Here is a 27,023-nt window from a genome sequence, read left to right as displayed (position 1 = left end):
TCCTCGTTTTGCTTTTGTTGATGTTCATCTTATATCCTCCCTTCAAGACACCATCCATTCCGTTCAACTGCTCTTCCAAGTCCTTTGCTGTCTCTGACAGAATTACAATGTCATCGGCGAACCTCAAAGTTTTTATTTCTTCTACTCCGAACTTTTCTTTTGTTCCCTTTACTGCTTGCTCGATATACAGATTGAATAACATTGGGGGAGAGGCTACAACCCTGTCTCACTCCCTTCCCAACCACTGCTTCGCTTTCATAACCCTCGACTCTTAAAACTGCCATCTGCTTTCTGTACAAATTGTAAATAGCCTTTCGCTCCCTGTATTTTACCCCTGCTACCTTCAGAATTTGAAAGAGAGTATTCCAATCAACATTGTCAAAAGGTTTCTGTAAGTCTACAAATGCTAGAAACGTAGGTTTGCCTTTCCTTAATCTTGCTTCTAAGATAAGTCGTAGGGTCAATATTGCCTCACGTGTTCCAATATTTTTACGGAATCCAAACTGATCTTCCCCAAGGTCGGCTTCTACCAGTTTTTCCATTCGTCTGTAAAGGATTCGCATTAGTATTTTGCAGCTGTGACTTACTAAACTGATAGTTAGGTAATTTTCACATCTGTCAACACCTGCTTTCTTTGGGATTGGAATAATTATATTCTTCTTGAAGTCTGAGGGAATTTCACCTGTCTCATACATCTTGCTCACCAGATGGTAGAGTTTTGTCAGGTCTGGCTCTCCCAAGGCTGCCAGTAGTTCTAATGGAATGTTGTCTACTCCCGGGGCCTTGGTTCGACTCAGGTCTTTCAGTGCTCTGTCAAACTCTTCATGCAGTATCACATCTCCCATTTCATCTTCATCTACATCCTCTTCCATTTCCATAATATTGTCCTCAAGTACATCGCCCTTGTATAGACCCTCTATATACTCCTTCCACCTTTCTGCTTTCCCTTCTTTGGTTAGAACTGGGTTTCCATCTGAGCTCTCGATATTCGTGCAAGTGGTTCTCTTTTCTCCAAAGGTCTTTTTAATTTTCCTGTAGGCAGTATCTATCTTACCACTCGTGAGATAAGCCTCTACATCCTTACATTTGTTGTCCAGCCATACCTGCTTAGCCGTTTTGCACTTCCTGTCGATCTCATTTTTTAGACGTTTGTATTCCTTTTTGCCTGCTTCACTTACTGCATTTTTGTATTTTCTCCTCTCATCAATTAAATTCAGTATCTCTTCTGTTACCCACAGATTTCTACTAGCCCTCGTCTTTTTATCTACTTGATCCTCTGCTGCCTTCACTGTTTCATTCCTCAAAGCTACCCATTCTTCTTCTACTTTATTTCTTTCCCCCATTCCTGTCAATGGTACCCTTATGCTCTCCCTGAATCTCTGTACAACCTCTGGTTCTTCCAGTTTATGCAGGTCCCATCTCCTTAAATTCCCAACTTTTTGCAGTTTTTTCCTTCAGTTTTAATCTACAGTTCATAACCAACAGATTGCAGTCAGTCCACATATGCCCCTGGAAATGTCTTAAAACTTTAAACCTGGTTCCTGAATCTCTGTCTTACCATTATATAATCTGGCACCTTCCAGTATCTCCAGACTTCTTCCATGTATACAACCTTCTTTCATTATTCTTGAGCCAAGTGTTAGCTATGATTAAGTTATGCTCTGTGCAAAATTCTACCAGGCGGCTTCCTCTTTCATTCCTCACCCCCATTCCATATTCACCTACGCCCCCAGGGCCTCAGCATTCATTTGCTGGGTACGGGCTTGGCGACCCCGGGGTTCCTGAGCTGGGAACTGGTAAGCGCCGCCAGTCCCCTGTCACCGTAAGCTCTGAGCATACTTCAGCGACCACCGTGCGGCGCGGCGGTGGAATGTTGTGTGTCTCAGGGAATGGGCATCTTGGCTTGACCGCCTGGATCGCGAGGATGGAATAAACCTCTATAAACAACCCCTCAATCTCAAGGTGTGCTGCGTGCTGATGAGATGCATGGCTGTTGAGGTGGAACAGTCGTTAGCGGGCAACCTCTGGGGAACCTGCCACACCTCAGTTGTATAAGGCTTACCTAGGCACGCGGGGCTCTGTCTAGGTGGACTCCTAGTTCCCTAGCTGCTCGTGGGACCGAGATGGAACCCTCGAACTTTTCTTCTTCTCCTCCCAGCGGAAAGGGTGGGCCGCTGGTAGGTTCTAACACCCAATCTCACAAGAGGGCTCGTGTAGCCAGTCCTCCTGATTCAGGTAATAGTAACAGAACGCATGCTGCTTCGCAGAATGTGTTTCTCGTAATTAGAAGAAAAGATGGGAGTTTTGAAAAAGTTTCGCCATTTTATATACAGAAGGGCTTAGAAGGTATTGCTGGCACATTAAAATCTGTAAAGCGCTTGCGAAATGGCACCTTGTTGGTTGAAACATCTAGCTTCCAGCAAGTCCAGAACCTTCAGAAGGCACAATTTCTTGGGGAGTTTGCGATTGAGACTGAATTTCACAACACCTTGAACTACAGCAAGGGTGTTATGACTTGCAGAGATCTCGTTGACATTCCGCAAGACGAACTGAAGGCTATTCAGCCCGGGAAGGAATTGTGGACGTGCAACACGTTATGAAATGGGTGGATGGTGCTTTCATGAAATCTGACTCGTTTATCCTTACGTTTAACAGCACCAAATTGCCCGAGCATGTGAAGGCAGGTTTCCTACGTCTCAGTGTACGGCCTTATTACCCCAACCCCAAGCGGTGTTTTAAATGCCAACACTTTGGACACACTACCCTCAGCTGTAAAGGGGAAGCCACTTGCGGGAAATGTGGTAAAGCTGCCCATGAGGGAGTTGGTTGCTCCTCCCCTCCCAAGTGTGTCAACTGCTCTGGGGATCACCCTGTGTGGAGTAGGGAATGTAGAGTTTTCCTTGAGGAATGGAAAATCCAGGAACTTAAAACCACCAAATGCATCCCGTACGGTGAGGCAAAGAAAATTTACAAGTCCCTGCAGCCGCCCACGTTCGCTGCTTCCTTTTCTTCCGGTCTGAAACAGCCAGTCTTGAAAACTGATGCCGCTACACAAACGGAGGTTGCTACTGTCAGCACTGGCATCTGCGTTTGTCAATGTACATGTGCTGCTGCTGTTCCTGTGAAGCCTGCTGCTCCTCCTCTGCATTCTGACCAGGCCGTGGTAGCTGACATCATGGAACTTCCTGCCCCTTCCCAGGTCCAGTCTTGTGCAATGCCCAGTGCTGCTACACCCCCTACTGCTTCTGAGGTTTTGGCTCCAATGCCACCTCAGGCCAGAAAATCGAAGCCCAAGCCAAAGGTGAAGACTCGCCCGCTAAAGGAGACTGAAGTTCTACAGTCTGCTGATGTTGATGTCATTCTCTCTGATGTCTCTCTCGACTCCTCTTCAGAGGCGATGGAGGTTGATGTCAGACTGGGGCAATCATCTCGCCCCAAAACTGAGCCTCCACCTGTTGTGGGCTCTCCTCCCCGACAGAAAGTGAGGATGAAGGTACTCCCACCCTGATAGATGGCTACCATTATACAGTGGAACATGAATGGATTCCCGGCACATGTGGAGGAACTGAACCTCCTAGCACGGCAACGCCCCCTGTGGTTGTGTTTACAGGAAACGCATTTAAAACCATCTGATGCTCCTGTACTAAGGGGCTATACGTCATATCGCAAAGATGACCTGATTGAAGAAAGGGCCAAAGGCGGAGTCGCTGTGTTTGTCAATAATGACCACCACTCCTCTGCTCTCCCCCTGGATACTGACCTGCAAGCAGTTGCAGTTGAAATTCATTCACCTCGGAGGCTTACCGTTTGCTCCCTTTATTTACCCCCTCTGGATGCAATGACCTAAGACGCTCCCACAGATCTTATCGACAACTCCCCCGCCCATTTCTCCTCCTGGGAGACTTCAATGCCCATCATATCCTGTGGGGCTCCACTTCTCTTGGCACTCGAGGTCGAATTTTGGAGAGCCTCCTAACATCTCAAGTGTTGTGCATCCTCAACACAGGTACTCCAACTCATTTCTCTACTGCTACAGGGTCATTCTCAGCCATTGACCTATCTTTCTGCTCTCCAACCTCTGTTCACTGGGAGGTCATTGACGACCTTCATTCCAGCGATCACTTCCCCATCCGCATTCATCTCCTGGATGGTGTATTGCTGGAGCAGAGGTCGCCATCGTGGATGATTGGCAGGGCTAACTGGCCTCTGTTCACTCGGTTGGCTGTCTTTGAACGCCACAACAGCATACAGGAATTGGTGGATCACATCACACTTGTGATCCATCATGCTGCTGACCTGTCCATACCAGTCTTCTGGCCCTCCTAAGCGGCGCCTTGTGCCTTGGTGGACAGAAGAGTGCCGTTCAGCCATCCGGGACAGGTGTGCGGCTCTTCACCGATTTAAATACCGCCCAACAGCGGTCAATATTACCGCCTTTCGGATCGCGAGTTCCTGGACTCCATCAACTGTTCCACTTGTTCCACAAAAGTATGGGAAGCCATCCGGAGGATTTCTGGTAAATGCAGCCGTCTACCAATAGCTGCAGTCCTGAACCAGGGATGCCTCCAAACAACACCCAGAGCCATTGCTCAGATGCTGGCAGAGCATTTTGCACAAAGTACTGCCACTGCAACCCAGGATCCAGCATTTCGTCGCTACCGTGCGACTGTCAAACGAGCGAAGTTGGACTTTCGGTCGAACAGTTCTGAGGCCTACAACTCCCCTTTCTCCATGTGGGAACTTGAATCGGCACTTACTGCGACTTCTGACACTGCACCAGGTTACGACCGCATCCGGTACTCCATGCTTCGACATCTGCCAGCGGCGTCAGAGGAAATCCTCCTCAGAATGTTTTAATCTGATATGGCAGACAGGAGTGTTCCCCACCTCGTGGAGGGAGGCAATCCTCATCCCTGTCCTCAAACCAGGAAAGGACCGCACATGTCCCAGTAGTTATCATTGTATCGCCTTGACAAGCTGTGTCGGAAAGACCCTGGAACTGATGGTTAACCGTCGTCTGGTCTGGCTGTTAGAGACTAGACAGCTCCTTAGCTGCTTTCAGTGTGGATTCCGAAAATTTTGGTCCACGGTCGACAACCTGACCCTCCTAGAGGCGGCTATTCAGCAGGCTTTCCTCCGTCAGCTTCACTGTATTGGTATCTTCTTTGATATCAGTAAGGCATATGATACTACTTGAAGACACTGTATTCTTGGACAACTGCATCAATGGGGCTTTCGTGGGCGCCTCCCCATTTTCATTCGGTCTTTCCTGTTTCAGCGGTTTTTTCGGACCCGCGTTGGTAACACACTGTCTGATTGCTTTGAGCAAGAGAACGGTGTCCCCCAGGGCAGTGTTTTAAGCGTTACCCTCTTTGCCATAGCCATCAACAGTATAACGTCTACAGTGAGGAGTCCAGTACAGTGCTCCTTGTTTGTGGACGACTTTGCTGTTTTCTGTTCCTCCTCCAGTGTTGCAACCGTGAGCCGTCAGTTGCAGCTAACAGTGCGGCGGTTAGAGGAGTGGGCTGCAAAGACAGGTTTTCGGTTTGCTGCCGATAAGTGTGTTTGTGTTCATTTTAATCGTTGTCGTCTTTTTACTTTGCCTGCCTTGCATATGGGGGATACTGTCCTACATTTTAGAGACACAGTGCGGTTTCTGGGCCCAATTTTTGACTCCAGGTTGTCATGGCTGCCACACCTATGTGACTTGAAAGCCAGACCCCTGAAGGCACTGAACATCCTCAAGTGACTCAGCCACAGGTCTTGGGGAGCGGACAGGGCGCGTCTCCTTCAGTTTTATCGGGCTTTTGTGCATTCACGGCTGGACTATGGGTGCACAGTATATGGGTCAGCAAGGCCGTCTTGTTTGCAGATCCTTGACGCTGTCCACCATGCTGGGATTCGACTGGCCACAGGTGCTTATCGGACCAGTCCCATACCCAGCCTCTGTGCTGAAGCTGGCGAACCGCCACTTACCATCCGGCGGCAGCTCCTGCTGGTGTGCCAGGCTTGCAAGTTTCTTGCAGCTCCCAGCTCGCCTGCTCACCGCCTTGTTGCCCACCCACCTCTGGACCGCCTTTTTTCCCACCGTCCCTGGGCTATGTTGCCATTTGGGATCCGTGTGCAACGTGTGCTAGAGTCGCTCGGTGTGGAGTCTGTACAACCCCAAATCCAGAGTTTTAACCGCCTGCCACCCTGGTTACTGAAGAGGCCCGGAGTGATTTTAGATTTATTGCAGTACAAGAGAGATTGCACTCCTGCCACCGTTTTTAATGCAGCATTTTCTGCTATTTTATCTGAGCACCACGACTATGTAGCTGTTTTTACGGATGGGTCGAAACAAGGGGATTCCGTTGGTTGCTCAGTTGTTTTTCCGGATCGTGTCCTCAAGGTCCGACTGCCTCAGACTTTCACTGTCTTTGATGCAGAATTGTCTGCGATCTTGCGGGCGCTGGAGCAGATGAGACATTCTTCCTCTCCTAAATTTCTTGTCTGTTCAGATTCACTCAGTGCCCTTCAATCATTGCACCATTTGTATCCGGCAGATAAAGTAGTCCAGACCATCCAGGATGCCCTCCACCGACTACAGTGACTGGGGAAGGTTGTAGCTTTCTGCTGGGTTCCGGGGCATGTCGGCATTGCTGCGAATGAAAGGGCAGATCTCGCAGCCAAGGAGGCGTGTCTCGATCCACACGTATCTGTGTGCTATCCCCTTGCGCGCACACACCTCGCTGTTGAGCTCACGAGTCATGTGTCGGTGGGAGGATGAGTGGCTGGAAGTGACTGACAATAAGCTCTGTCTAGTCAAGCCCACAACGCGTGTGTGGTGTACTCCCTTTCAGCCCCATCGACGGGATGAGGTTCTCCTCACTCGGCTTCGAATAGGCCGCAGCCCTATGACGCATGGCTTCCTGCTCCGGCGGGAAGACCCTCCAATGTGTGCAACGATTTTAGGGAGAAGATTTTAATTTGCTCACTGTGCGACAAGCTCGCCCATATTTTATGTAAGTAGCCAGCCAGTGACAATTTCAGTGGCATTCTTGTTGCTAGGTTTTCCCTTTCCTTCAGTTTTACTTTCTTATATAGCATTTTCTTTCTTTTCCTGCTTTCTTTGCGTGTGTGCTTCAGTTTTCTTAGGTCTGTCCACATTCGTTCCTTTTAATGTGTGTCAGGGTGCTGATGACCTTGATGTTGAGCGCCCATAAACACCAACACACACACACACAAACACACACACACACACACACACACACACACACCTTCACCTACTAAGTTTCTTCAATTTCTTCATCATCTGCAGAGCTAGTTGGCATATAAACGTGTACTACTGTAGTAGGCGTGGGCTTCGTGTATATTTTTTATTCATTATTCATTATTAAACCTACTCCTGCATTACCCCTATTGATTTTGTATTTATAACCCTGTATTCACCTGACCAAAAGTCTTGTTCCTCCTGCCACCGAACTCCACTAATTCCCACTATATCTAACTTTAACCTATCCATTTCCCTTTCTAAATTTTCTAACCTACCTGCCCAATTAAGGGATCTGATATTCCACACTCTGAACCATAGAACGCTAGTTTTCTTTCTCCTGATAACGACGTCCTCGTGAGTAGTGTCCCCCCCCTCCCGGAGATCCAAATGGGGGACTATTTTACCTCCGGAATATTTTACTGAAGAGGACGCCATCATATTTCATCATTCAGTAAAGCTGCGTGCCCTCAGGAAAAATTACAGCTGTAGTCTCCCCTTGCTTTCAGCCGTTCACAGTACCACAACATCAAGGCCGTTTTGGTTAGTGTTACAGGGCCAGATCAGTCAATCATCCAGACTGTTGCCCCTGCAACTACTGAAAAGCCTACTGCCTGTCTTCAGGAACCACATGTTTGTCTGGCCTCTCAACAGATACCCCTCCGTTGTGGTTGTACCTACGGTACAGCTATCTGTATCGTTGAGGCACGCAAGCCTCTGCACCAACGGCAAGGTCCATGGCTCATGGGGGCATTTTACATATACAATGCTTTTTAACAAGGCACTTACTGTGGGTCCTGGAGTATTACACAATTTTTGTTGTCATGTATTGATTTTTGGTTTAAAACAGTTAATGGAAATGTATTGTATGATAAAATATTGCTATGAACTGTTTTTTAAGTCTTAAAAACCAATGTGTGAAAATGAATAATCTGAAATACTTTGGGACATGCACTGAAGATGACTTGTCAGAAAAAGTGAAACACATTCTGAACTAAAGGGAAAAAGAAATTGTGTGGCATGACGAAAGGTGTTTTCTCGTAAATCATTTAACCGATCAGTGTACTATAGGAAAAGGAATTTGAAAGTGGGCCAGCTGCCTATTAGAGTGCTTGAGAAGTTAACTCATTTGTCAGTTGTTTAACTTGGTATGGCACTGAAATTACTTTTTAACTACAGTATGTTCTTGATTTTTAGTGCCTGGAGTTGATGGGTTTGTGGAAAAAGACAATGGTATTCGTGTTTCAACCCCTGAACAACTGGCTAAACTGAAGCCTGCTTTTGTAAAGCCACATGGGACTGTAACTGCAGCAAATGCATCTTTCTTGGTGAGATTTTAGACACCTGATTCCATTTAATGTTAATATGTTAATTTACTATGTATTATATGGATAGATAATACTTTGTGCAGAAGTAACTGTTTATTGTTAATATAATTTTGCTTGTTGTTTATATTTAATAGTGTTCTCCTTATTCAGTATAATTTTTATCTATAAGCATATGACAGTGGCTTGCCATGTTGACTATAGTATTTTCCAGTAAATGTGGATAGTGTTGCATCATCTAACTAATGGCTTGTAGGTTACTGGTTTACCAAATTATTTTATGGTGTGTAAATGCTCAGTGTTTCTCTAACTGGGAAATACATTTAATCTGTTTAAAAAGTTGTGGATTTGGTGTATTAGTGCACAGCGGGACTTCTATTGGCTTTGAGGTTGATGAAATGTACAGCAGTGGCTTAGGCCACAAAATATGGATCTTTTCAACACAGAAGAAATGAGTATTCATTTCTTACTCAAATGGTAACTAAACTAATGAGCTAGTCACAAGTCGACAGTATAGAATTCTTCTTCTTCTAGACTTCTAAGGGACTCTAAAGCTCCCATGCCGATCACACAATTCCTCCTAAATGCTTCTGTCTTGTGCTATTTCTTGCTGATTATTTATGCCTGTTATGTTACATATTATTTTAATTTTATTTGCTCATGTACTTCTGGACCTCTTCCTTACCTCTGTGTACATTGTTGAAATCACCTGATCCTTGATCATTCCTGTCAGATTGCCCGCCCGTAAGTCTTTCAGATTTTTTCTGCATGCTATAGTTGCTTCTTATGACAGCATGTGAATTTCTGTGTTCTCTTCTATTCCAGCTTTGAGATTCATCATCAAAATGCAGCTGTTTGCTGACGATGTTGTGGTGCATGGGAAGGTGTCTTGGTTGAGTGACTATAGTGGAATACAAGATGACTTGGACTAAATTTTGAGTTGGTGTGATGAATGACAGCTTGCTCTAAATTTAGAAAAATGTAATTTAATACAGATAAGTAGGAAAAACAAATACATAATGTTGGAATAAAGTGTTAATGGTGTGCTGCATGACAGTCATCTTAAGTATCCAGGTGTAACATTGTACAGCAGTAAGAAACGAAATGAGCATGTAAGGTGTGTGGTAGGGAAGGTGAATATGGTAGTCTTCGGTTTATTGTGAGAATTTTAGGAAAGGATAGTTAATTTGTAAAGGGGACTGCATATAGGATATTAGCCTAACCTATTGTTGAGTGCAGTTAGTGCTAAGGGTCTGCACCAGGTTGGATTAAAGGAAGACATCAAAGCAGTACAGAAGCATGCTGCTAGAGTTGTTACCAGTAGGTTCGAACAACACGCAAGTACTATCGAGAAGCGTCGGGAACTCAAATGGCAATCGCTGGAGGGAAGGAGACAATATTTTTGAGAAACACTATTGAGAAAATTTAGAGAAGTGACATTTGAGTCTAACTGCTCAAAGATTCTACTGCTGCCAAGGATCATGAAGATACGATTAGAGAGATTATGGTTCATATGGACAGCAGTTTTTCCTTTGCCCTATTTGCGAGTGGAAAATTGCTAGCAGTGGTACACGGCACCTTCTGCTATGCACCATACAGTGGCTTGTGGAGATGTATGTAATTGTAGCTAATACGGACAAGAGATTTTCCTGTGAACTTTGTTTTCAAATATATTTGGTATTCTATCTTTTTAGTTAAACTTCATGTTTCTGCACCATAAGTTTGGACTGGTCTGATGAGAATGTGATATAGCTTCAGTTTAGGTTTCTTTGTCAGTAGTTTAGACCATAGAAGGTTTTGTAGTGGGTAGTAGTCTGTTCGCATTTTACAGTGTCATTTTTGTTTCTACTTTTCTCAATTTGTTTGCCCAGTGTTGCACCCAGAAATTTGAACTGTTTGATGTGCTGACTTTGTGTGCCTATTATTACATGTGAGTGGTTCTCTTTCATCATGACACATTTGAACTATCGTTTATTGTTTACTGATCTTCTACTTTTAGGCTCCACAAACAACTGCCTTATTTCTTTCACTTTCTCTAATGTGGGCTATATCATCTGCATAAGTTCAAACATTAACTTTGTTTGGAGGATACCAGCAGGTACTAATTTGTTTCCCCACATCTCTCTCCAAGTTACATGAAAGGAAGAAGGGATAGAGTATCTCCCTGTCTTGGTATAGTTTTAGTTTTAAAAGGTCAGATTTTATTCCTTATAGCAAAACTGTGCTTATATTATCACCTATGCATATTTTACAGAGATTTACAAGTTTAATTAGAAGTCCCAAGTCAGTCATTAAATGCCATAGCCTTTGACAGTGAATGGAGTCATAAGTTTTCATAGACTCAGTGAACAAGTTATGTATTTTTTGTTTACATTCCCACACCTTCTGTTCTGATTACAAGTACACTGACAGTAGTGGATGATCTATTCCTGTGAAAGCCGTTTTGATAATCCCATATTATATTTACTGTTATGATTTCAATTGGTTTAGTAATGAAAATTCAAAATCCTATATTTTTTGTTAACTAGTGAAGTTCCCCCAGTAGTTCCTGAAATCTTCCACATCTCAATTTTTATGTATCTGGACTATTATTAATTCTGTTCTTTCGGTATAGCCTGTTTTCCAAATTACGCTTATCAGCTGAAAGAAACATTTCTGCGGTGCTTTTACATGTTTTAGTATCTCAGCTATAATTCTGTCACTCTGTTGCCTTGCCTTTTTTTTAGGTGTTTGATACTTCCCAGCTTATGTTCATATGTCAGTTACAGTATTTGGTCATTATTAGGGCTGCTGGTGGAATTTGTAAGTTGTTGTTCTGGATCACAACATTTCAGTAGATGTCAAAATATTCCATGATTGGACTGTCCAGATTTTGTATGGTTCAGTAATCATTTGCCATATGTACCCTTCATCAGCCTAGATTTGTAATTAAAACATCTTTTAATTTTGTGTGTGTCTGCTGTAAATTATCTGAATATTATGTGGGTGATAGTTCTGAATATTGTGTCTGTTTTAGGTATTGTTTCTTTTCCTTTTTGTTTTATGTGCCTTTGTTCCTGCTGATAAGATATTTCAGGATTCTTTTTTGCTTGTAGCCATTTCTTGTCATTTTATAACCTTTTCTTCAGCTTATCAGATTCATCAGACTACTACTTCCTGCATTTTTTCCTCTCTGTATGTTATTACTTGCAGCTGTGTGAATGACTCTTTTTATTTAATTCTAGCACTCATTACTCGTCATTTCATAACTTACTCTGATACTACTTGAAACCACATATCAATAGGAAATCTCAGCTTTGTATTTTAGTATCTCCTCTGTCACGATTACATTTTCCAGATCAAATTTGGCCATGTTTCTAGATCAGATACTTGTTGTGTGTGCTGCCTTCAACCTGATTCTGATTATTACTAGATTGTGGTCTGATCCTTGGAAGGATCATACATCACTAAATTGCCTTTCTGTGTCTGTTAACTATGGCAGTATGGTCAACTTCATTTGCTGTTTCATCGCTTGAATTCCAGGTTTCCTTATGTAAAAGTTTGAGAGACTGTTGTGCTGCTAGATGCAGCGAAATTTCAGTCCAATGGCATTGTCATTACTTTTCTCATGTAAACTTTCGTTTCCAATAGTAGGTTTAAAAAACATCTTCTTTATTTTTACATTAAAATCCCCCATTAAAATCTTGCTGTTGTACTTTGGCAGTTTGTTCCATAAGTCTACCACGTTTGTGTAGAAGTTTACTTTATTGCGTCATTGTTATTTGTTAGTGCATGACAAGTTCAACCATTTGGTTCTGTCTAAAATAGCATAATCTTTCAAGAACTGCATCTATGAATGTTGCTGTTGATACAAATAATTTTGTGTGCAGAATGGTGCTCAAAATCGACGAGAAATATACTTTCTGCTGAACAGTACAGCTTTGTTGTTTTTTTTTTACTCCCTTGCAGCAAGATCCAAGAAAAATTCCAATAATTTGCAGTAGCCACTTCTGCAAGTAGAGGAAACTGCTGCTTATGCAAGCAACCTATGGAAGATTACTTGGTAGTAAACATCTGCCTTCAGAGTGGATTAAACTAGTGTGTTAGCGTTGTTCTGGTGTCCTGTTAGGTTTGCTAAAAATGCTAACACTAGATTTCTGTGCAGGTCATACTACAATGGCTGTAAAGAGAAAATTGGTAGGAGGTTGAACAATTTGGCTCCTCCCATTACCCCTCGCCTCCCCTCCCCCAGTTCCCCCCTCGCCTCCCCTCCCCCAGTTCCCCCCTCGCCTCCCCTCCCCCAGTTCCCCCCTCGCCTCCCCTCCCCCAGTTCCCCCCTCGCCTCCCCTCCCCCAGTTCCCCCCTCGCCTCCCCTCCCCCAGTTCCCCCCTCGCCTCCCCTCCCCCAGTTCCCCCCTCGCCTCCCCTCCCCCAGTTCCCCCCTCGCCTCCCCTCCCCCAGTTCCCCCCTCGCCTCCCCTCCCCCAGTTCCCCCCTCGCCTCCCCTCCCCCAGTTCCCCCCTCGCCTCCCCTCCCCCAGTTCCCCCCTCGCCTCCCCTCACTCCCCAGTTCCCCCCCCCCCCTCGGCTCGCTTCCCCTCACCCCCCAGTTCCCCCCCCTCGGCTCGCTTCCCCTCAGCCCCCCCAGTTCCCCCCCCCTCGGCTCGCTTCCCCTCACCCCCCCCCCCAGTTCCCCCCCCCTCGGCTCGCTTCCCCTCACCACCCCAGTCCACCCCCCTCGGCTCGCTTCCCCTCACCCCCCCCAGTTCCCCCCCTCGGCTCGCTTCCCCTCACCCCCCCAGTCCCCCCCCCCTCGGCTCGCTTCCCCTCACCCCCCCAGTCCCCCCCCTCGGCTCGCTTCCCCTCACCCCCCAGTCCCCCCCCCCTCGGCTCGCTTCCCCTCACCCCCCCAGTCCCCCCGCCCTCGGCTCGCTTCCCCTCACCCCCCCCCAGTCCCCCCGCCCTCGGCTAGCTCCCCCTCACCCCACCCGTCCCCCCTTCACCCCCCCAGTCCCCCCCTTGGCTCGCTTCCCCTCACCCCCCAGTTCCCCCCCCCCTCGGACCGCTTCCCCTCACCCCCCCCCAGTTCCCCCCCCTCGGCTCGCTTCCCCTCACCCCCCCAGTCCCCCCCCCCTCGGCTCGCTTCCCCTCACCCCCCAGTTCCCCCCCCCTCGGCTCGCTTCCCCTCACCCCCCCAGTTCCCCCCCTCGGCTCGCTTCCCCTCACCCCCCCCAGTTCCCCCCCTCGGCTCGCTTCCCCTCACCCCCCCCCCCCAGTTCCCCCCCCTCGGTCGCTTCCCCTCACCCCCCCAGTTCCGCCCTCGCCTCCCCTCGCTGTGGTGTCAGGGAAGGGATGGGTCTGGGTATGTGATATGGTTTAAAAAGTAACGAAATACGCTTTTAATATGTGTGAATTCAATGTAGAATTTTTATTGTAAGTGTAGTAAAAACATTGACATTTCTACATCCCCTTTTCTTCCCAACAGACTGATGGTGCCTCAGCATGCTTGATCATGCCTGAAGAAAAGGCAAAATCGCTTGGATTAAAACCAAAGGCTTACTTAAGAGACTTTGTTTATGTCTCTCAAGATCCTGTAGATCAGCTGCTTTTAAGGTATATGAATTTAACATTACATATTATGTATAATTCAGTTTATGATGCCATTGCATTCACAGTGCTGCACTAATCTTCAACAACTGAAATTCTTCTGTTTTAATTGATTATCCATTTCAGAAGCATAATTTACGTTGGAGAAGTTTCCTTGTCATATGTAATGAAAGGTGATTATGATAGTCTAAATGAGGTGTAAATTAATGTCGCAATTGTTTTAATATTGAAATTATTCAACTGTTGAAAGTCTTGTAAGTATTTACCAACTCTTTGTTCATCTTATGAAGTATCAAGTGTGTGTTCAAATTTTTCAGAAAAGTGAAGGTAAAAATGCTTAAATTCAGTCAGTGAAAAGTTGTTGATAAAAAGTTAAGAGGAGGTCTGGTCTCATAGCCTCGGATATGCAGCCTGTGTAACCAGGATCACCATAAGTACTGTTACTGATTTCTATTGAAGCCGTTTAATGTGCCATGTTATTGTCACTAGGCATGTGAAAATTTCTTGTAAATGATGGGAATTAAAATCGAGCAATGTAATACAAAATCCTTGCTTTTAGCGAACACCATAAAAGTTAGCAATTGTGCCATGCCTCTTCAAAATTTGTAAAGCTGAGGCTAGCAGTTTACTAATATTAGCTATTGTGTTTGTTTATTGTTGAAACTGGATCTTGCCCTTTTTTTCCTCAAGGCTCAGGTTCACATATAATCTTAAAATGGCCATTCAGACCCCACACAAACAACCGATGACTTAGATGTGATATTACATGAAAGTACACTATATTGGAATCAGACTAGTGTTGAAAATAGTCACCTGTCACATTTCCTTACACTGGCACAGCAAATTAAACAAAATGTGACACATTGTAGAGAGAACATCACTGTAATCATGGTTATGACTTATCAGGGAAACTGGTAATTCAATTGGAAATTGAATTGACAAGTGTTTTTTTTTATGGAAAGAAATGTGCTTAGTAATTCTATTAAAAATAACATAGTGAATGTAAGAATCTTGTCACATAGCAGTGAATTTCATTTGCACAAGATAGGGTGGTTTATTTTATTGTGGAAGATACAAAAACTGTTGCATATTTGGACTTGCAGGTTAGCAAGAAATATTCAGGCTTCAGTTAATTTTTACTCAAAGGGTGGTCATAGTAGTAGTTAGCCTCACTGATAGGCAGCGGCAGTACGTGCATCATCCCCCCCCCCCCTTCCCCAAACTTTTAAGTCTCTATTGTTAAATTGAATCATTGTATCCAGTAATTGGGTGTAGCCAGTTGAAAGTGCTGGCAGGTTGACAGACACACAAACGAACACAAACATACACACAAAATTCAAGCTTTTGCAACAAACTGTTGCCTCATCAGGAAAGAGGGAAGGAGAGGGAAAGACGAAAGGATGTGGGTTTTAAGGGAGAGGGTAAGGAGTCATTCCAGTCCCGGGAGCGGAAAGACTTACACACACACATATCCATCCACACAAATACAGACACAAGCAGACATATTTAAAGATACAAGATACATATTTGGTCTTTAAATATGTCTGCTTATGTCTGTATTTGTGTGGATGGATATATGGCTTGAGACTAGCTGAAATTAAATTAACGTTCATAAATGTGCATGGTAGCTCTCCTTAAATTTCCACTCCGAAGAAATTGCTGTCAGCTTTAAATGAAGCTATAAAAGCGGAGACTGTATGAAAAATGCAAACACACCTGAAATAGTAGAATGATAGGATCTGGAAAGATCAACATTGAGAGGTTGTGAAATTGCCAAACTGTTGTAATGGTTTCAAAAGAACATGTGCACTACCTTTTGCGTGAAGAATTACATAAGAGAAAGCTTCACACCTTATGGGTTCTGCACCGGCTCATGGCAGATCAGAAAAATTCTCACAAATTGTGAACAGTGTTCTACACAGCAGAATCCCCCCCCAGGCGGTCCACAACTCTTTTGTGGATACGTGCGTAACGAGCACGGGACCCCGAGCTAATGTGGCCCTCCTTCCTTTCCGGGCTGCATACCTTCCTTTTTCGCATCCTTCCCTGTCCCCCATCTTCGCCCCTCACCTCTGGCTCTTTCCTTCCCTTTCTCCCCCTCTGGGAGTATGGTTTGTGCCTACGTCCGGAAACGGACGCTCATAAATGTAACGCATTCTTCGCCTTCTCTGCTTGTATGTCTTCATCCTTCCTTTGTCCTTCTCTTTTCCTTACCTCTTCTCTTTACCCTTTTCTTCGCTGCGACGTTTGAGACCTCTCTCTACTTTCCCTTTCTTTGTTTTCCCCTTTCTCTTTCTTCCTCCCTTTCTCTTTCTTCCTCCCTTTCTCTTTCTTCCTCCCCGGTGACGGGGTAACGCGACTTCTCCACGGTCAACCCTTTCATTATTCAGAAAGGTGTCGACGCAATTGCAGGTCCTGTAAAGTCTTGTTCCAGACTACGGAATGGCACCTTGTTGTTAGAAACAGTCAGTGCCCTCCAGGCACAAAAATTGCTGCGTACTTCACTTCTCCACACCTTCCCTGTCTGGGTGGAACCGCACCGTACATTAAATTCTTCGCGTGGAGTCGTTTATACACGCTCCCTCGATGGATTGTCTGACGACGAAATTCAGCACTACCTGTCTGACTAGGGCGTAACGGCTGTTCATAGAGTTATGAAAAGGGTTGACACGAACATCATTCCAACCCGCACTGTCTTCTTGACATTTGACAAAGTTCAACTACCATCCAAAATCAAAGCAGGCTATGAGATAATTTCCGTTCGCCCTTACGTCCCAAACCCTACGCGTTGCTATCGGTGTCAGCAGTTCAATCACACCAGCCAGTCCTGTTCCAATCCGGCCAAATGTGTTACGTGTGGCAAGGATGCCCATGAGGGTGCTTGTCCACCTCCATCCCCTCGCTGCATCAACTGTATGGGTGACCACGCTGCTTCCTCTTGAGATTGCCCCGTTTTTAAGGACGAAAAGCTCATCCAGGAAATAAGAGTGAAGGAAAAGGTGTCGACCTTTGCTGCTCGAAAATTATTCGCCAGTCGACAGCCCACCGTGCCTCAGACAGGAAAATACAGCACTGTCCTTGCTTCTCCTCGGCCAACAAAGGAGGTGGCCACGCAGACTTGTGACCTCACCTTTAGTGCCACGGTCGTCAGATCGGCCAGCGCAAAGATCGCCCGTTCAATCTCACCACTTTCGCCTGCCCACTCTACGGCTGACCCTTCATCGGGTTCTGCTAAATCTCGAGCCCAAAAGTCAGACACCAAGACTTCGGAAAAAGAGCATACTCGTGAAGATTTTTTACGTACCCCACCTTCACAACCATCGGTTCCTCCTTCATCTAAACATCATATTTCCAAGAAGGCTAATAAGAAACCCAGTTCTTCTCCTTCTCCACCAAGGCATGTCTCATCTACAGCACCACCTGGCGGAAATCGCCCTCGGCCGTCTTCTGTGTCGCCGAGGCGAACTGCTGGCGGCCGATCGACCGGCCGATCGCTAGTGGCAGGAGCTGCTCCCGAACAACCTATGGATCAGGATCTTCTGCCTTCGGCTGAATGCCATTCCATGCTGTCGGTCGCAAGCTGTGAGCAGTCGTTGAGTTGACGGCAACCTTGGTCACATTCCTCCATTTTCTGTCCACCCTATGTCCATTATCCACTGGAATATCCGCGGCATTCGAGCAAATCGGGATGAATTGTCGATCCTCTTTCGATCCTACTCGCCAGTCATCTTCTGCCTTCAGGAAACAAAGCTGCGTCCCCATGACCGCTTTGTTCTCCCCCATTTTCAGTCTGTCCGATTTGATCTCTCCTCTGTTGAAGGCACTCCAGCCCATGGAGGACTCATGATTCTTCTCCATGATACTCTCCATTATCACCCAATCCCCTTAAACACTTCCTTCCAAGCTGTCGCTGTCCATCTTTCCCTTTCTGGATACACCTTTTCTCTTTGTACTGTATACATTCCATCGTCCACACCAATGGCACGATCTGATCTCCTTCATCTTCTTGGTCAGCTTCCACCCCCCTATTTGCTGGTTGGGGACTTCAATGCCCACCACCCGCTTTGGGGATCTCCACATCCTTGTCCACGTGGCTCACTATTGCTAGACGTCTTCCACCAAGTGGATCTAGTTTGCCTCAACACTGGGGTCCCTACATTTTTGTCTGCCTCTACGACAAATTTCTCACATTTGGACCTTTCGGTCGGTACTGTTCCGCTAGCTCGGCGCTTCGAATGGTTCGCCCTTGATGATACACACTCGAGTGACCACTTTCCATGTGTCCTTAGACTGCAGCCTCAACTGCCATATATGCGCCTGCGACGCTGGAAGTTTGCCCAAGCCAATTGGATGCTTTTTTGTCTCTAAAGACATTTGATGACCGTTACTTTCCTAGCGTCGACGATGAGGTCATACACATTACCGACGTTATTCTTACAGCTGCGGAACGTTCAATACCACGCACCTCCGAATTGTCCCGGCGCCCCCCAGTTCCTTGGTGGAACGAGGCATGCCGTGACGCAATACGTGAGCGACGACGTGCTCTTCGCGTTTTCCGCCACCATCCTACTTGGGCCAACTGTATCCGCTATAAGCAGTTCCACGCGCGATGCCGTCGCGTCATCCGCGATGGCAAGAAGGCAAGCTGGAAATTCTTTATTACCTCATTTAACACCTTCACTCCCTCCTCGGAAGTTTGGAGTCGGCTTCGATGGTTATCAGGCACGCCTAGTTTCTCCGCGGTTTCTGGGCTCACTGTCGCGCGTGATACGTTAATGGGCCCCGTCGCAATTTCTAACTCCTTGGGTAAACACTTTGCTGAGATTTCGAGCTCTTCAAATTACCCGCCAGCGTTTCTCCCAAAGAAACGTGCAGTGGAAGTGCAACCTCTTGCTTTCTTCTCTCAAAATCGTGAAAGCTATAATACTGTTTTCTCCATGCGGGAACTCCAACATGCACTCTATTCTTCTCGCTGCTCCGCCCCAGGACTGGATGGTATCCACATGCAAATGTTGCTGCATGTATCAACCCATAGTCTGTGTTACCTCCTTCGCATTTATAATTGAATTTGGACCAACAGTACTTTTCCCAGACGATGGCGGGAAGCTATTGTCGTTCCTGTTCCGAAACCTGGAAAGGACAAACATCTCCCCTCTAGCTATCGCCCCATTTCTCTCACGAGTAGCGTCTGTAAGGTTTTGGAGCGTATGGTGAATTGCCGTTTAGCTTGGTGGCTGGAGTCCCGCAGTCTTTTAACACCTGACCAATGCGGTTTCTGAAAGCATCGTTCTGCAGTTGACCATCTTGTTGCTCTCTCCACTTATATCATGAACAATTTTCTCCGAAACGCCAAACAGTAGCAATATTTTTTGATCTGGAGAGAGCATACGATACCTGCTGAAGGACAGGCATCCTCCGCACACTGTTCTCTTGGGGCTTTCGAGGTCAGCTGCCCCTTTTTCTTCGCAAATTTATGGAAGAGCGCACATTTAGAGTGCGGGTGAACACTACTCTCTCCCGTACTTTCTCCCAAGAAAACGGGCTACCCCAGGGCTCCGTGCTAAGTGTTGTACTGTTTGCTATTGCCATAAATCCAATTATAGATTGTCTCCTTCCTGATGTCTCGGGCTCCCTCTTTGTGGACGATTTTGCGATCTACTACAGCTCTCAACGGACCAGCCTTCTTGAACGGCGTCCGCGGTAGCGTTCTCGCTTCCCGAGCACGGGGTCCCGGGTTCGATTCCCGGCGGGGTCAGGGATTTTCACCTGCCTCGAGATGACTGGGTGTTTGTGTTGTCCTCATCATTTCATCATCATCCAGGAAAGTGGCGAAATTGGACTGAGCAAAGATTGGGTAATTGTACGGGCGCTGATTACCACGCAGTTGAGCGCCCCACAAACCAAACATCATCATCATCATCATATTTGAACGGCGTCTTCAAGGATGTCTCGATCGCCTCTACTCTTGGAGCACCGAAACCGGCTTCCGTTTTTCTCCCAGTAAGACCGTTTGTGTTAATTTTTGGCGACGTAAGGAGTTTCTTCCACCCTCCTTACATCTAGGACCTGTCAACCTTCCGTTTTCGGACGTCTCTAAATTCTTGGGTCTTAGGTTTGACAGAAAACTGTGCTGGTCCTCCCACGTTTCCTATCTTTCGGCTCGCTGTCTGCGATCGCTCAACACCCTCAGTGTCCTGAATGGCACCTCCTGGGGAGCGGACCGAGTGGTCCTTCTCCGCCTCTATCGCGCATTAGTGTGCTCCAAATTGGACTATGGAAGCATAGTTTACTCCTCGGCTCGGCCGTCTATTCTTCATTGTCTCGACTCTATCCACCACTGTGGATTACGTTTAGTGTCTGGGATCTTTTAACCAGCCCTATGGAAAGCCTTTATGCTGAGACTGCTGAACCTCCGCTGTCCAATCGGCGAGCAGTCCTTCTGAGTCGTTATGCTAGCCATCTGTCTCCCATGCCTGCTAATCCAGCCCATGACATTTTTTTCGACGCCTCCTTTGATGTAGGGTATGCAGGCTGCCCCTCCTCCCTACTACCACCTGGAGTCCGCTTCTGTCAACTGCTCCATTCTCTTTCCTTCCGCTGTCCTAAAACCTTCTTGACAACTTGGGGTACAGCACCGCTTTGGCTCCATCCCCGGATCTGCCTGCTCCGTGACCTTTGTCAATTTCCCAAGGATGGCACCCCTTCACTTGTTTGTCGTCGGGCATTTGCTGCTCTATGTGCACAAATGAAGGAAGCCACATTTATTTACACTGATGGCTCGAAAACATCGTTGGGTGTAGGGAGTGCCTATATTGTTGGCGACACCCCAAATCAATTTCGGCTTCCCGACCAGTGTTCGGTGTATACTGCAGAGCTTTACGCTGTTCTCCAGGCTGTCCACTACATCCGCCGCCATCAGCAGATGCAGTATGTTATCTGCTCAGATTCTCTGAGCTCTCTCCTCAGTCTCCAAGCTCTTTACCCTGTCCACCCTCTGGTACACCGGATTGAGGACTGTCTGCGCTTGCTCCACCTGGGGGGCGTCTCGGTGGCGTTTCTCTGGCTCCCGGGACACGTTGGTATCTGTGGAAATGAGGCGGCTGATATAGCGGCCAAGGCTGCACTCTCTCTTCTTCGGCCAGCTATTCAATCGATTCCCTTCGCCGATCCTGATCTACGGAGCGTTTTATGTCGTCGTGTTGTTCTTTTATGGCACGCACATTGGTCGACACTGCCCCATAATAAATTGCAGGACGTTAAAGCTCTTCCTTGTGCTTGGACCTCTTCCTCCCGAACGTGTCGTCGGGAGGAGGTAATTTTAACTAGACTCCAGATAGGGCACTGTCTCTTTAGCCATCAACATCTTTTAAGCCACTCTGTCCCCACTGCTCTCAGCTGTGGACGGTAAGACACCTTTTAATTGAGTGCCCCTTTTTTACTCCGTTACGCGCCCGTCTACAGCTGTCGCCTGATATATCGTCAATTTTAGCAGATGACACGCGCTCGGCCGATCGCGTTCTCGAGTTTTAGTGCCAGTGAAATGACGTCAGTCATTTGAAGCTTTTTTTGGGGACAACCAACCCCTTTCTGTAGTGGACTTTTAAGCCTTCCTTCTGCTTTTAGTTTCTCCAATTTTTTGAGTTTCGTTCCCATTGCTGCTGGTTACCATTTTCAGTTTTTACTGTTTGCTAAGTCACAGACCGGGCGGCAATGATCATAGCAGTTTTGCACCCTAAAAATAAAATAAAAAAAAAGGGGGGGGGGGCAGAATCAAAGCAACAATTTAGTCTATGGACAGCAGCTGGTTCTGCAACTGCAAAAAAGGAGAGCTTATGAGATCGTTCTTTTGGGATGTGAAAAGAATTGTTAAATAACTCCAAAGAGGTTCAGCCTGACCCAAACTTCCATATGTTGTCAACTATGTGTCTGCATGTGTGCATGCATTCATGCCTGCATGTATGTAGATAGGATCATTACATTGTAATTTAGAATAACACAGGTGCTGCAGTTGTTGAACAAAAAATACCAAGTGCTCTCATATTGCTTCAGGGAAATCTGGAATTTCAATTTGGAAAAACTTGTAAATCTTTAGATACAACAGCTGTCATCCTGCATAGTGCTGCAATAAAACTGAATACTGGTATATACTTACTGTTCATGTTTTGAGATTACTATTCGGGCAACATTATTAAAATGAGTATCGCAAGCACATAAAATTTAATTCTATGCTTAATCAACCCTTCTTCAAAGTGACTGACATCCATGGAATAAGTGTAATCAGGTTATCAGGTAGTTTTGAAACTTGATATATTGTTTTCTACTGAAAAGGATCCAAATCCATGTAAATAAATTGCACATAACTTAAAAGTGTGCCATTGTTGATGGGGTGTTACCAAACTGTCAGTTTAATGAATCATTATTACAAAAAATTAGCTGCTGCTCATCATATAGCATAGGTGCTGAGTAACAGATAGACACAACAAAAATACTTGTCAAACAAGCTCTTGGCCAGCAAGGCCTTTGTCAAAAAGAGCATGCACACACGCGCACACACACACACACACACACACACACACACACACACACACACACACTCTACAGCAGTTCATGATAGGATAGTTAACTGGGTGGGGGTAAGGAAGAAACTGGGGCGAGGAGGGGGACAGTAAAATGTGGAAGCATGCATGGATAAGGTGGAGAGAGGGAAGAGGGAGAGCAGCTATGTACAGTTGGGAGGTGGGATGGAAAGTGGGAAGGGGGGGGGGGGGGCAGAAATAAAGTGAAGTAAAAAGACTGTGTGTGTTGGTGGAGCAGAGGGCTGTGGATTGCTGAAATGGGAAGAGAGAAGTGGCTAGATGGTGAAGGACGACTAACAAAGGTTGAGGCCAGGAGGATTACAGAAATGTAGGATATATTGAAGGGAGAGTTCTCATCTGCACAATTTAGAAAAGGGTCCGGATGGCATTCACTGTTATGCAGTCACTGAAATGAAGAATTTCCTGTTACGTGGCATGCTCAGCAGCAGGGTGGTTTGTCGGGGGCCATTTGTAGGGACAAACAGCTTGTTGGTTGTCATGCTCATGTAGAATGCAGCGCAGTGGTTCCAGCCTGCCTTTGATGGGATAGATGATTGTGACTGGACTGGAGTAGGTGGTGGTGGTGGTGTATGGGACAAGTCTTGCATCCGTCTCCTCCTCCTGTCTCAATTCATCCTTTCAACCAAAAGACTCTGTGACTTTATGGTTTTTTGTCACGTGTTCCTTGATGCATTCCCAGGTTTGGAAGTGGGATACAGTGTATTCACTGCTGAAAAGTTAGCCATCAAATGAGCCCTTAATTGTGCTCGTTCTTGCTCCAGCAAGATGCCTCTAATCTGCATCGAATCCTTGTGCAGCCTTCAGGCTATAGGCTTGTGCTACCCTCTTCATACATTAGTCAATACTATCCAGAATCATCTTTCTGGCCACCATCAAGCTGGATGGCTATTCATCTGTGTGGACATGTTGAGATCTTAGGGAATGGAAATGCTGGCTGGTTGGCAAAGTTGGCTACTAGGATGCAAATTTTGGAAATGGGGTTCCCAGAACTGTATCTTGTTGGACTCTATGCCTGCCATCAGTTTTTGGAGGCCTACAACTCTGACTAGTCTGCCCTGGACTCCCTAAGGCAATAAAGGAGACTTATGACCATGTGACAGTCTTCCCTTCTTGCAGGGAATCAGCTGTCCTTTGACAGTTGTGCGTTGGCCACACTTGGTTGACCCATGGCCACTGTACTGTCGAAGTGTTGCCTCCCTGACAGTGGCCCAAATTCTACTAGACTGCCCAAATACAGCTGTTTTAGGCAATATATTACAATTTCTGACATGCTACCTCTGATGCTAGTGGATGACAACACAATCTTGTTTTAACATTTCACTGGTGAAGATGGTTTCTGCTTGTCTTTTACGTGGCACAATTTGGTTTCATTGACTGCCTGGGGATTCGAAGAGCATTTCTTGCTGCCGAAATTTTCACTCTACAGCCAAGTGTGCAGTGATATGAAACTTTCTGGCAAACTAAAACCGGGTGCTGGGCCAAGACTCCAACTTACGACCTTTGCCTTTCGTGGGCAAATGCTCCGTGGGCTGAGCTACTCATGACTTGTACTCACAGCTCTAATTCCGCCAGTACCTCGTCTCTTACCTCCCAAACTTCACAGAAGCTCTCCAGCGAAACGTGCAGGAGAAACTTGTTAGTTTAAAGCTGTAAGGACGGATCATGAGTTGTTTGGATACGTCACTTCATGGAGCATTTGCCCATGAAAGGCAAAGGTCTCGAGTTTGGGTCACAGTCTGGCACACAGTTTTAATCTGCCTTGCCTGCTCTGGCCCAGTCCTTGCTTGGTGGCCCAGTCTGGCTCCTATTCTCCCCACATTTTAATTCTATTCATTCTTTCACATCTGCTGTTTTTAATGTTTTGTCTTTCCTTACGTTTTATCATCTTAGCTGTGCTACTTGTTTTCTTGGGGTAATGGACGGCGAGGTACGTTGGTCAGATGCAGAGGGGTGCATTTCCCATCGCATCCCAAGCCCTGGAGACCTCAAAATGCTTCTGGGCGTAGTGATTCTCTCTCTCCCTCCCCCCCCTTCTCTCTCTCTCTCTCTCTCTCTCTCCCTCCCCCCCCCCCCTCCCTCTCCCCCCCCCCTCCCCCCCCCCCCCCCCTCTATCTCTGTTTCCTTAACTGTTTTACAGATGGGCTTCCCAGGATTTGCCTTTTGAATCCTTCCTCCGAGGATTATTGATGGTTCGATACTATAGGATGATGGGGTAAATGATCTCTCAGGTTGGTCCTTTTAAATTGAAAAAACTAACCTATTTCATAAAGCCATCTTCTACACTGTCTTTGGGAATTTTTTTCATATTTAGGAAAGATGTCTTTCTTTTCTTCTGTTTTAACATCAGTTTGTTTTCCTTTCATTGTTCTGCTTTCTAAGTATGCTTTTTTTCCAAGCCTTAATTTGAGTAACACGGAAAATGTGAATTAATTGGTGGGAGGGAGGGGAGGAGAGGTAGCAGATTTGTAGCCTATCTGGGGAAGACTTTTATTTTCTGGAGAAACACTTGAAGTTGTGTTGACATTAATACTTATCTCGGCATATAGCTTCAAGACAACCTAACCAAAATTTATATCATACGAGGTCTGTTCAAAAAATTCCAGGATGTTCGTATTTTTGGGCCAGGTGTGTTGGAGTGAACGGCAGTTGGTGTTCCTGCACATGCCTGTGTTTAATATGTAGCTGCCAGAATTTTCATTGTTGTATGTCTGTTATTGTTCAGTTGTGTATTGAGTATAACATTGGGTTGCACTATTTGCAAATTTTGAGATGACAGGGTTAGAGAAGCAATGTGTCTGGATTAAATATTATGCGAAACTTGAGAAACCTTTACAGGTGCGCATCAAATGATGCAGAAAGCCTATGGTGATGAGTACTTAAGCTGTACTTAGCGTTACGAAAGGTTCGCATGGATAAAAAATGGGTGGACAGAAGTTAAAGATGACACATGACACTCATTCAGGGCACCCTTTGACATCTACCAGTGACGCTCAGGTCAGGAACATCGATGAAATTGTGCATGGCAATCTAAGACTGACTGACTGTCAAAGAGATTGCAGAAGAATGTAACCTTTCAGTTGGATCACGTCATGAAATTCTGACACAGCATCTTGGAATGCATCGTGTTGCTGCCAAGTTTGTCCCATGGCCCATGAGTCAGGACCAGAAAGACCTTTGCTTCGCTATGTGTGAAGAGCTTTTGGATGAGAAAGAGATGTTCCTTAAGAGAATCATAACTGGTGGTGAGATGTGGGTCTACAGTTACGATGTTGAACCAAGGTTCAGTCTTCAGTGGGTCAAGAAAGGTTCTCAGAGACAAAGCAAGCATGTCAGATCAGGTCAAATGCCAAACCCATGCTGATCGTTTTCTTTGACTTTGAAGGATTAGTTAATCATGAATTCATGTGCCACAGCAACATATTGTTAATCGATGGTACTATATGGATGTGGTGCGACATCTGCGAGAAAATGTGAGAAGGAAACCGCCTGAAATACGGAAATACAATTCATAACTCTCTTGTCACTAAAACGCAACAGCACAGTAATTCCTGTTGGTGCGCGACTATTGCACAAAAAATGAAATGACTGTGATGCCTCTATTTTCTGTACTCTCCAGACTGCGTACTTTGTTATATTTCCAAAGTTGAAAACCCCTTTGAAGGGATGAAGATTTTCAATGATAGAGAACATAAAAGAAAATTCTCCGACTGCTTCCGGAAGTGGGAACGGCATTGGGAGCAGTACATAAATTGTGGGGAAGATTATTTTGAAGGAAACATGCCCAATAAATAAAAGGTAAGATAGAAAAATTTAGTGGACAAAGTTCCAGAATTTTTTGACCAGACCTCATATTGGGCTTCAGAAAAACTTTTTAAGACATTAACTGGAATACTCTTGAATTATTTAGGTACCTGGGATAAAATAAAAGAAGGAAAGGGCTAACTAACACTTGTACAGAAACCAGACTGCAGTTTTGCATCAAAAACATCGAAAAAAGTAAAAACGTGTAACAAATTGTAATCTAATAAACTGCGTAAGAAATTCTCAGTCAATATGAAATTGTGCTCTCAAGAACATGTATTTTGAAGTACAGTTAATTGGTGTGGTGTTACGGGGTTCATACCGGTTCATTAAGCCATCATCATCATCATCATCATCATGGATGCTGCAATTTGGACTTTGTGCAGTAGGAGCACTTCTGTCTCATCACATGACGAGGTGGTCTGCGAGCTTAGGTATGAGTGTGAATTGGGCCCACAGGTCACC

The 27,023-nt window shown here is 45.7% G+C and overlaps 1 protein-coding gene across 2 annotated transcripts in view; it reads left to right on the top strand.

Annotated features, from left to right (window-relative positions):
* LOC126091922 (trifunctional enzyme subunit beta, mitochondrial) overlaps positions 1 to 27,023 on the top strand; it is a 101,993-nt gene that overhangs the window by 69,982 nt on the left and 4,988 nt on the right. For both annotated transcript variants that reach the window (XM_049907242.1, XM_049907241.1), the window contains exons 7-8: positions 8,450 to 8,580; positions 14,039 to 14,166. In XM_049907242.1, coding sequence (XP_049763199.1) covers positions 8,450 to 8,580; positions 14,039 to 14,166 — 259 coding nt within the window. The remainder of the gene's footprint in view (positions 1 to 8,449; positions 8,581 to 14,038; positions 14,167 to 27,023) is intronic.

Source organism: Schistocerca cancellata, chromosome 7 (genome assembly GCF_023864275.1).
Source record: "Schistocerca cancellata isolate TAMUIC-IGC-003103 chromosome 7, iqSchCanc2.1, whole genome shotgun sequence".
Lineage (NCBI taxonomy): Eukaryota > Metazoa > Arthropoda > Insecta > Orthoptera > Acrididae > Schistocerca > Schistocerca cancellata.
Note: the sequence above shows the minus strand (reverse complement) of the source record. Positions and strands in the feature narration are given on the sequence as shown.